The sequence below is a fragment of the Phaethon aethereus genome (genome assembly GCF_964289735.1).
Source record: "Phaethon aethereus genome assembly, chromosome: 23".
NCBI classification, from domain to species: Eukaryota; Metazoa; Chordata; class Aves; order Phaethontiformes; family Phaethontidae; genus Phaethon; species Phaethon aethereus.
In genome coordinates, this window is record NC_138599.1 from 2,068,906 (window position 1) to 2,080,914 (window position 12,009).

At 45.4% G+C, this 12,009-nt stretch overlaps 1 protein-coding gene across 1 annotated transcript in view; it reads right to left on the reverse strand.

Moving 5' to 3' along the window:
- The window catches only part of SIK2 (salt inducible kinase 2), a gene marked incomplete at both ends in the record, with an annotated part of 58,391 nt that extends 48,084 nt beyond the window's left edge, over nucleotides 1-10,307 (reverse strand). The window contains one exon of the mRNA XM_082009869.1: nucleotides 10,158-10,307. Within this exon, the coding sequence (XP_081865995.1) occupies nucleotides 10,158-10,307 (150 nt within the window). The remainder of the gene's footprint in view (nucleotides 1-10,157) is intronic.
- Nucleotides 10,308-12,009: the final 1,702 nt, after the last annotated feature.

Consider the following 12,009-nt stretch of genomic DNA (forward strand, 5'->3'; position numbering starts at 1 on the left):
CTTCAACTAGAAAGCTACAAAATGTCAAAGTAATCAAACCAAACCACTAAAGCCAGACCAAATTCTTAAACATACATCAGGAACTATTTATTAAAAACAACCCATGTGTCACATTTCTCCACTTCCTCTAATTTATTTTCTACTGTCTCTCTGGAATCGGAAACACAAGCTGGTTTCTCCTTCATTCTCCACATCTATCCCAGTTTATACCCACTATTTGGTTGACCTCCAGGTTGAAGAGGAATGGAGCCCACTATTTCTTATTTACAGACCAATGAAAAGTTTTATCTGTAGCAATCTTGCATTACCATCACAAAATGGTAATACATCTTTCAGTCAAGCAACAAGGTATCTCCAGTCTTGTATAGGTCAGGTGTTCAGATACAGCATTCTCCTGCAGAAACTGGTGGCTCCTGGCTTAGACAGGTTTACTCTTCGCTGGGTGAGGAACTGGCTGGACAGCCGAGCCCAGAGAGTTCTGGTGAACAGCGTTAAATCCGGCTGGCGGCCGGTCACGAGCGGTGTTCCCCAGGGCTCGGTTCTGGGGCCGGTCTTGTTCAATGTCTTTATTGATGATCTGGATGAGGGAATCGAGTGCTCCCTCAGTAAGTTTGCAGATGACACCAAGTTGGGTGGGAGTGTTGATCTGCTGGAGGGTAGGAGGGCTCTGCAGAGGGATCTGGACAGGCTGGATCGATGGGCTGAGGTCAACTGTATGAGGTTTAATAAGGCCAAGTGCAGGGTCCTGCACTTCGGCCACAACAACCCCATGCAACGCTACAGGCTTGGGGAGGAGTGGCTGGAGAGCAGCCCAACAGAAAGAGACCTGGGGGTGCTGGTTGACAGCCGGCTGAACATGAGCCGGCAGTGTGCCCAGGTGGCCAAGGAGGCCAACAGCGTCCTGGCCTGTATCAGCAATAGTGTGGCCAGCAGGAGTAGGGAAGCGATTGTGCCCCTGTACTGGGCACTGGTGAGGCCGCACCTCGAATCCTGTGTTCAGTTTTGGGCCCCTCACGACAAGAAGGATGGTGAGGTGCTGGAGCGTGTCCAGAGAAGGGCAACAAAGCTGGTGAGGGGTCTGGAGCACAAGCCTGATGAGGAGCGGCTGAGGGAACTGGGGTTGTTCAGTCTGGAGAAGAGGAGGCTGAGAGGAGACCTTATTGCTCTCTACAACTACCTGAAAGGGGGTTGTGGCGACGAGGGTGTCGGTCTCTTCTCCCAAGCAACTAGCGATAGGACGAGACGAAATGGCCTCAAGTTGCGCCAGGGGAGGTTTAGATTGGATATTAGGAAAAATTTCTTCACTGAGAGGGTGGTCAGGCATTGGAACAGGCTGCCCAGGGAGGTGGTGGAGTCGCCATCTCTGGAAGTGTTCAAAAAACGTGTGGATGTGGTGCTTCAGGACATGGTTTAGGGGACATGGTGGCGCTGGATTAATGGTTGGACTTGATGATCTTGAAGGTCCTTTCCAACCTAGTGATTCTGTGATTCAGGAAAGTCTAAGTCTAAGATCCTTCATCTATCTAGAATAATGCAAAAAAATCCTGCTGCATTTTTTGGTATTTCAAGTTTAATAGCAATCTAATTAGAATAGCAATTTATGCAGACAACATCAGTCTCCTCAGTAACCTGAGGTATTTACAGTAGCTTCTTTCTTCACCTCCTTCTTTCTTCACATAGACAACACAGTGTAGAAGCTTTACCTAGAACTTTCAACACTTGCAAATTTTAAGACTGCCTTCTTCGCTGTCTCTGGTTCATTTAATTTCACCTCACAGTCACTTCGTATTTTCTCCCCATTCTTAGGTGTTTTATGAAGCTCTCTTCAAATGCAAGCAAAATAATACAGTAACTTTCTCCTACTTACGCTTCTTGCACATAAGACGTGTGCAGTACAGAAGAGCTAATAAAAGCAAAGCTATACTGAATCTCAAAGCAAAGAGGTTAGGTCTATCATAGAAGAGGGGAAAAAACCACAAGTGAAAGCAATAAATAAGGCGGGGTTCAAACAATTAGAAAAAAACAAAAAAACAACCAAAAAACCCAACAGCAGTCTGCTCTCTGGGGTTCATGCCAAACTTTTATCTATCCATCACATTTATCAGTTTGATTAGCACAAATATTTCACAGAATCACTAAGGTTGGAAAGATCATCAAGTCCAACCATTAATTCAGCGCCACCATGTCCCCTAAACCATGTCCTGAAGCACCACATCCACACGTTTTTTGAACACTTCCAGAGATGGTGACTCCACCACCTCCCTGGGCAGCCTGTTCCAATGCTTGACCACCCCCTCGGTGAAGAAATTTTTCCTAACATCCAATCTAAACCTCCCCTGGCGCAACTTGAGGCCATTTCCTCTCATCCTATCACTAGTTACTTGAGAGAAGAGACCAACTTATATTTATTTATACATCCTTCTTCTATACTTCTCACCCCCTCCTACTAAGGAGAGGGAAGAGTTCTGAAACTGTATGGCTTGATAGTGCTACTTTTTCCAATGAGGTGTGACTCCTGTCACCGTATCCTAGTGAAAAAAAAATCTAGCTTTACAAGTACACTGACTCCTGGCACTTCTTTCCAGTAGTTTGGCACTTCCACAGTATGCTCTTAAATTCTGAGTGTTCCTTTTACTGAAAGTACAAATATTTCAAATACAGCCTGTTACCACTTCCAAGCCTATCTTTAAGTGTCTATGTTACCAACTTTCTCCAGAGATATAAGGCATTATTCTGAACACTGCAGCTCCTAGCTTCTAACATTGACAAAGAGTTCCAACACAAAAAACGGTTAACTCTGTTTTCCCAGACAACAAAAGTATCCATTTCCCTAGAAAAACCTAGATAACTCATTTGTCCTTCTTCTGTTTTAAAGATTAAATACTTCAATTTCCACTTCAGTTTCTTAATAATCAGTGCCTACTGTAGTTTTATGTTTTCCAAGGTTAGTAAGACTATGTTAGTAAGAGCTTCCCCAACTTCACTGGGAAGCATGGCTACAAATCCTGCTATAACCTTCACTACACTTACTGGTCAAGAACAGTGCTTCATGTCCCGATGTTTCCTACTTTCTCCCTTTTCCATAAATTTCCTATCCTATCTCTTTGCTGCACACATTTAGAAATACAACAGTTCCCAAAGACCATTGAAAGAGTGAAACCAAATCCTTCTTTTGAAAGTGTGGGAGCAAGAAAACTAGTCTGAGCAGAATTTACTTAGTAGAAAACTAGTCTGAGCAGAATGGCTCCAGGAATCCTCTTTCAGTAGTTTTGAAACATCTCCTTACCTCCCCCATACCAGAAGTAAAAAGTGACTGTAGATTTAGAACAAGTCACAGAAGGTTAACAGTCCACAGAAGCACACAGTAACATCCTATATTGTCTATACAATCACCCACCTACTCCCAAAATTATAACACTAACGTATCACTGATTAGGATTTATAGCTTTCGAGTCTGAAAAGATCTGTTTTGTTTACACACTGGGCATTCAGGTACAACAATGCAGCAAGGACTTGGGTGAATACTTTCACAAAAATGTTTTTATGAAGATATCACCAAATAATAATGACAACATTAATAAAATGCTCTTTATTAAGTCAGTTAATACTGAACTCCTGCAGGCAACTATGGAGTTAGAAAAATTACGTTATATGTGACACTGTGAATGTTGAAAAACAAATTGTTTTGGAGCGCTACAGAATAAACCGCTGTCTCAGCAGGTTACTTGTTACCTCTGTCATCATGTTAAGAGACACATTTTGTGCTGCTACATTGACAATCTGTTCAAAAAAAGACAAACAAGACTTCTTTAGCTAGATCGTTCAGTTGACAGCTATCACATAGATTCATAAAAGTATGTGTTGTGTAACCACATTAGCTTGGTCTCTCAGATAGCTGAAATAATTCTAAGCACAGCTCTCCACTAATTAAGAATATCTTTTGATATGCAAGAGGAAGAGATGCAAACTAAACAAGCTCTATTTCCAGCTTAAATACATTTTTAGCTTAAAAAACCCAGCACAGCACATAAAACTGTATTGTCTTACAATGTGGAGTTATTTGGTCTTCTTAAGAGGTTATTTCTGAACACACAGAGTAAAAGTGTGTGCCTAACTGAAGGAAAAAATTTTGCTATTTGGAATCCTTGTACAACTCTTGATGCATATATTATATATGTGCACACAGTGGTGGGCTTCTACAGAAGCAGCATAGTAGCAGCTGGCACCACTGCTTCTACAGTCAAATGCAGATTAGATATCTCAGTCTATTCTGAATCTTCAGTTTTCATGCATCTTGTCGAGGCCATGGAAGACTTAAGAGAAAAACCACTTGGGAATGCTTAAAATCCAGCAACTTCTTCATAACAATGTGAGAAGGAACAGTGCATTCAACAGCAACAGCTCTCTTTTGTCCATAATCTCAGGTGTGTCATGATGACAGGAAAAAGGAAAGTGATTCTTAGAGGTGGAGAAACTGCTTCAAGATGGGGAACAGTTTCCTATCTGAAAAGTGTGTTTTGTTCCTGAATATACAGCTTGCTAACAACTACTAGCATCTTGCAGAGATGTTGGAACACCATTTTAATCTTTTGAAGACAGTGCAGAGACTGCACACAGAAATGAATTCTCCTCTCTCTAGTATGGTCAGTCATTGCCACAGCACAAGCAAACTGACTAGTTTGGCCCATGCCAAATTAAGAACAATTACACAAGTTCTGTGACTCTAGTTTTGGCTTTTTTTTTTTTTTTTTAGTAGCTATCACCCCCAAACAAACATCAGTATATAATATTAGTATATACTTCAAATGACCAAAAAAAAAAAAAAAAAAAAGAGGGAATCCTATTCCTTCATCTTCCCCATCACCAGTTTTTGCTGCCTAAAGACTTATATTCCAAAATATCTTTGCAACTTACGTGTTTTCTAAAAATATTAGGAATAGCACACATTTCCTTCCCTCTTTTACTAAAGGCTTAGAGAACTGGAGTTTGCTCAATCCTCATCTGACATCTGAGAACTGAAAATGTCAAGCAGTGAAGGTGAAACGCTTGTCGAAAAAGATGAAAGTTCCTCTGTTATTCCAGCTTTCAATTTTCATTGTTTTAATATTATTCATATAATTCTGACTAGTCTTTAGAAAAAAACAAACACAACACCCCCCCAACATGGCCTAACATACTAAAAGAGGTTTGTCCATGTCAGTGCAAGCTTTAAGGTTTCATGTAGGCTACAAAAATGCAGATTTGAGTTGTTAACTGAACACATCCTAAAAGTAGATTGAACTGCATTAAAATTAACAGACACAATTTCCTGCATTCTGGAGCAACTCCAACTTGTAACAGCAAAGTGTTTGGATATCACAGATTATAAAAGGATTAACCTCCCGTATGGTGCAGCACACTATGCTCAACCTGATCTACCTGTGAGCTCCCATTGTCTGCCCCCAGATGTGTTCCTCCTCTCCTCCTTGCAACAGATCTAGAGAGCCCACAGCTGCAAACAGTTAAATCAGCACCCTGAGCCTTTGGGGTTTTTTTTGGCAATAGTGTCATTTTCCCGCTGAATTACTCCACTAACCCAAACTGTGTGCTGCATAGCACAGGGAGCTGCTCTCTCTGCCTGTATCATTCACTTGTACGCATACCTAAGCACACTTGATCAGACACCCACACCTAAACTAGTATCACGTCTTGTGCCAGGAGCTGGTAATTTTCAGAGAAAAGTACAAACCACCTGTAACACACTGGACAGCTAAAAGCTTAACTGTGAACCATAAGGACAGAGGGATCTGGAGAGGCTGGATCAATGGGCAGAGGTCAACTGCATGAGGTTTAATAAGGCCAAGTGCAGGGTCCTGCACTTCGGCCACAACAACCCCATGCAACGCTACAGGCTTGGGGAGGAGTGGCTGGAGAGCAGCCCGGCGGAAAGGGACCTGGGGGTGCTGGCTGACAGCCGGCTGAACATGAGCCGGCAGTGTGCCCAGGTGGCCAAAAAGGCCAACAGTGTCCTGGCCTGTATCAGCAATAGTGTGGCCAGCAGGAGTAGGGAAGCGATTGTGCCCCTGTACTGGGCACTGGTGAGGCCGCACCTCGAATCCTGTGTTCAGTTTTGGGCCCCTCACTACAAGAAGGATGTTGAGGTGCTGGAGCGTGTCCAGAGAAGGGCAACAAAGCTGGTGAGGGGTCTGGAGCACAAGCCTGATGAGGAGCGGCTGAGGGAACTGGGGTTGTTCAGTCTGGAGAAGAGGAGGCTGAGAGGAGACCTTATTGCTCTCTACAACTACCTGAAAGGGGGTTGTGGCGACGAGGGTGTCGGTCTCTTCTCCCAAGCAACTAGCGATAGGACGAGACGAAATGGCCTCAAGTTGCGCCAGGGGAGGTTTAGATTGGATATTAGGAAAAATTTCTTCACTGAGAGAGTGGTCAGGCATTGGAACAGGCTGCCCAGGGAGGTGGTGGAGTCGCCATCTCTGGAAGTGTTCAAAAAACGTGTGGATGTGGTGCTTCAGGACATGGTTTAGGGGACATGGTGGCGCTGGATTAATGGTTGGACTTGATGATCTTGAAGGTCCTTTCCAACCTAGTGATTCTGTGACATACTAGTCGGAAGGGTTTCATTTTCATCTGAGTAGCAATGGCTAGTATTCTTCTGTAGATGACTAATCCTTAGGGGTATTAGTTACAGAGTTTTGGGGCTGGGTGCGGAACATGACTCTTTCACACATAGACTACTCACAAAGACTTTCCTTTATCCTTAAAGTGCATTGCTTTTTTCCAAGTAGTACCTTCATCTATTCTGAGATCTTTTCATTACCATTCATTATTTCACATGTCATCATATTTCACGAGAAAATATGAATTTTAAAATTTCACGAAGCAAATATTAACTTCTTGAACTTTATGGTTCCGATTACTTTTGTTCTCTTAGTCTCCTCCTAAGGAAAAATTTTGCTTATTTGTGCATGTCTCATTAACAGAATTTAGCCTGAGATCACAGGATTTCTCGGCAACAGGATAAATTAGCGTGGCAGGAAAGCATGTGTCATTAACTTAAATGGCAACAAACACAAAACAAGCAAAGCAAAGGTCACATTCAACCATGTAGTCCCCTTCTGGGGCACCCTGTATGGACTGTCAAAGAGGGTCATGCACTAACTCTATTACTACAAATAGTTATCAATCCACCCATTTTTCTTAACTTTCACACTTCTTTCTGTTTGACTATTTAGTCATGCAATTTAGTGTTATGGTAATACAGGATTCAAGTTATGATTTCTGAGGGTTTTTTGCATACTCCCCTGTCTTATGTGCATCTTCTGCTTCATGCTGGGTATCATTTTCTTTTCTCCTACACCTCACTAACAATTTATAGCAACTATATTTATTATTTTCAGTTCAAATTACAATTTTATATTCTGATACATAGATTTTCCATAAAAAGGATGGATTCTGTACATAATCTGTAAGTGCTGACCGTCCAAGATAACAAGATCTCATCTTTTAATTTGACAGTTATTGGCTAGTCAGAGTTATGTAAAAAAAGACAGGCAAATAGTTTTATAGGTCAAAGCCATAAAAAATACAATTTCAAAGTGCCGATGCTAAAAAAGCCCAAAACCAAACAGGTTCCAAATTTAAAGGGTTCAAATAGGGAGATTCAGGAGAAACCCAGACAAGGAAATAGTCCTTTTTAAAAGGGCTTTCTGAGCAAGTCCCAACAGCAACACAGCACAGATCCTCATGCTGTACAGACCTGATGGCACATAGATAGTCTTTCCAGAACCTAATAAGCTGAATATTCTTACACTGTTAGTTTAATAAAGGCACACATGAATATGAGAAATGTGCAACTCAAGACATTTAAGCAACAGTTTAGAACAACCTTGAAATATGAACAGCCTTCTATGTAGAAACATTAACAAGCAGGACTTCCACTTCATGTGCATAATGAACTAATCCTAAAATCAATTGAGGTGGTCCAAACTTGAAGTGCTTAGTCAAAGTAGTATTTGGCTAAAATTAATTTCCCCTGACATCACTAGAAGTGATCTTAATAGGGTTCTTCCTCAAAGGCCTCCTAAACACTTCCAGCAACTAACTCAACATTTAAGTTCCAGGTGCAACATTCTTGCATCTCTTACTGCAGAAAGTCAATGTAGCTCTACTGAAAAATGAAAGACCTTGACACAAATCTCCAACACAGGCAAATCTGACATAAAAATCATGCAGAAGATAAAAAGGCTCCAGACAGGACACAAGGCTCCTCAGAAAAGCAAAGGTGTTTAAAAAAAATGCAAAACTGTATTAGAACACATTGGAATTCAGCAATTTCTTCGGACACAGATGGAAAAATCATACTGGAGTTGGGAAGCTGTTAAGCTCTAAGTTATCTGTAGCCTTTGTTACTTTGAACAACACTAAACAAATGTACTTTCTAAAATGACAAATAAAGATTGAAGTTTTCATCTCCATCACAAAGTCTGCCACAGTAATGAGAACTAAAAAGTAAAATACAACTTACTACCTTCAAGTAAGGTGTTTAGAAGCTGGGCATATGGCATCAAACTTGGGAACAGAATACTAATGTTGCAAGGTCTTTGCTTGTCTCTTCAGTAATAGCAAGGAAGGATTTGGAAATAATGAACAGTTTATTATGAAACTTGGAAAAATAAGACAATAAGATAAATTTCTCTTAATACGTGGGATGCAAAGCTCATCTATCACTGCATGGCCAGAACAATGTTAGCATTGCAGGTTTGTTTTCCTTAACTGAAGTCCAAACTAAGGGCATTTTCGCTTCCTGTAAGGAATGATTTTACCACACAAGACCACAATAACTGAATAATCACAGGTCTTCTCATTTTTTTTTTTTTTTTACCTTGTACTTTGGACAATATTTACTTTTGTCTGGTACAGAGCAGCACAGTAAGCTCTTCTTCAGTAGAATATGAAAGCAACCATAACAGAGCCTTACCAAAACCTTACCTCTAGGTGTAGTGTCTAAAACTACTTAAGAAGAAAATATAAGAGGAAGCTGATCTTTCAAAGCCGTTATTCTCATCAGATACCTGTTTTTAAAAAGTGAACATGACTACATTTTACCCATGCAGACTTACAATCATCTTTGGTTTAGGTAAAGCATAAGGTACTAACAATCTACAGGCTAGTAATCACTGGGTAACACACCTGGCAGGGGAGTTGGGGTCAGTTAAACAAAGAGACTAAAAATGGTTCAATTTGGTTAACTGGCAGAATGACGTATTGAAGAAATCAGGACATGGACACACACAGAGAGAAGTTCCTTTGCCAAAAGAGATTACCAAGGTAGAAGAACTGCTCATCTACAAGTATTGGCCAGGTCAGAAAATCGTAAAATATTCAGGACATGAAAGCAAGCACAACACAATGTTTGAACCTTTCCTATTAACAGAAGGTTATCACTATCTGATGGCTACACTCACGAACTAAGCCAACAGCTGCCTGGTCCCTGCACGCTCCCAACCTCAGCATCCTTACTGTGACAGCAACACACCGTCCGTGGCCTGAGCCACAGGGGGACTCCGCTACAGCCAGACTAGGAGGCATTTAATACTGCCCTTGCCAGGAAGGGGAAAGCAAGAAAACACACAAGAACGGCGGCCAGGACTCCTGCTCCAAAGCCTGCCCGCAGCCGAACACCTCAAGGAAATAAAATATCCCTCCCTCCCCCAGAGGGGGAGGCTCCAGCGCTGGAAGGCACAAAAGGAGCAAGCAGCCTGCAAGGGCGCTGTTGCACGCCCCCGCCGAGCCAGCCAGGCCACCCCCCCAGCAGAGCTCCTGAGCAGAGCCTCACCACCCTGAAGGCCAGCCCCCCCGCCCCGTGCCCTGGAGCGGAGCCCCGTAACCCCAACGCCGGCCGTCCCGCCCGCGGCGCTGAGCGGAGCCCCTACGGCCAGCTCCCCCCAGACACTACAGCAGCGCCCCACAGCCCTACGGCCGCCGCCCCCCGCACCTCCAAACCTCGGGAGCTCCCACACCTGCGGGCACCCGAGTCGCGCCGCCCTAGGCCCGGCCGGGCAAGGCCCAGGGCCCGCGGGAGGGGCCCGACGGCGCGGCCGTTCTAGGCCGAGACCGAGGCAGGGGGCGGGAGCGACCGCGGCCCCCGCGTCTCGCCTCACCTCGCTGCGCGTGATGCGGTGCCGCGCCAGCTTGACCACAGCGAAGTTGCCTTTGCCCAGCGTGCCCTCAATGTCGTAGAAGCCGACGCGGACGGGCCCGAGCCCGCGGGGCAGCAGCGGGGGGGGCCGCCGGGGCTCGGCCATTACCATGCTGGGCGCAGGGGGCGGCGGCGGCGGCTCGAGTCTGTCTCCGGCGCCCTGGAGCCGCCCCGCCCCGCCCCCTCCGCCCTCCTCCACCAACCGCGCGTCACAGCGCGCGTCAGCGGGGGCGGGGCCTCGCCATAGCAACGGCAGCCACGGCGGCGGGGCGGCCGCCCGGGCTTCCTTCCCCGGCGGCCCCCGCGGCGCTGCGGGGCGCGTGGTCCCCAGCTGCGGCACGGTGGCGCGTCCGCGTGGCGCCCGCCGTGCTCCGCGCCCTCCTGCGCTGCTGTGTACCCCCCGCGCTGCTCTAGGCCACCCCGCGTTGTTGTGGGGATGCCCGCCCCAGCTGTGCCCTCCCAGCTCCGCCTCTGCGCTGCGGCCAGGGGAGAGCTCTCCGCTCTCTCAGCTCTGTCGCCCCTCGCACCTGCGCGCACAGCGGGGCTAACGGAGAGGGGAGGTGAGGTGACCAGGTGTTCCTCGTTAGCAGGACGAGGAGCAACTACGAGTCTGCCCCAGGTGTCCCTCCAGCCCTGAAGCAGGGCCTCCATGTCCCCAGGGGCACAGTAAGAGCTTGGGCTGCTGCGCCTGGGTCAGGGGCTCTGTGGGTGCTCTACATAGTTTCCTGGCAGAAACACCCTCTCCCTGGCAGTGAGCAGCATTTCCAGTGGGCCAAGTTATTCCAGATCAGAAAGATGCCTTTTCTTAGTACATCAGCCTCCCGAAATCCCCATCAGCATTATGTACCTTGAGTACTGTGCAGTTCTGGGCCCCATGATTTAAGAATGATATTAAGGTCCTTGAATGTGCCCAGAGGAGGGTAACAGAGCAGGTGACAGGGCTGGAAGGCATGTCCTGTGAGGAGCGGCTGAGGGCTTTGGGCTTGTCTAGTTTGGAGGAAAGGGGCAACCTCATTGCTCTCTGCAGCTTCCTGAGGAGGGGATGGGGAGAGGGAGGTGCTGATCTCTTCTGCCTGGAACAGGGACAGGATGCGTGGGAATTGCTCAAAGCTGTGTCAGTGGAGGTTCAGATGGCATTAGGAAACATTTCTTTACTGAGAGGGTGGTCAAACACTGCAACAGGCTTCCTAGAGAGGTGGTCAGTGCCCCAAGCCGGTCAGCGGTTAAAAGACATTTGGACAAGACCCTTAATAACATGCTTTAACTTTTGGTCAGCCCTGAAGTGGTTAGGCAGTTGGACTAGATGATTGTTTTAGGTCCCTTCCAACTGAACTACTTCTATTCTATTCTATTCATTTCCCACACACCTGGAAAGACATATCTGGAAGCTTTGTTAGGCCCCCTGACATAAAATGGTTAGAGGCCCTGCAGAGCTGGCGCTGGAAGTGGAAGTATGAAAAAAGTTAATACTTTTTATGCCAAATTACCTTACCAGTTCTAAGTCCACTTAGTCTGCTTTATGTTTGAACATACGCTTTAGCTTGCTTTCATTTTAAAAATGCCATACTAATTTCAACTCTGCAGCAAGCTTTCCTCTCCCAGTTCATGCCTTTCCCTTTCTGATCGCTCACTCTTCCCTGGTCCATCTCATGCAGAGGACTGTTATCATCTGACATTTGGATACCAGGAATCACCCCTGGAGTCTTTGCTCAGTTCCACTGACTAAACAAGGCACATCCAAAAGCTGATGGTACAAGAGTGCACGTGTCTCTTGAATCAGCTGCGTGTTCAGTAACAGTCACAGACCCTTTATG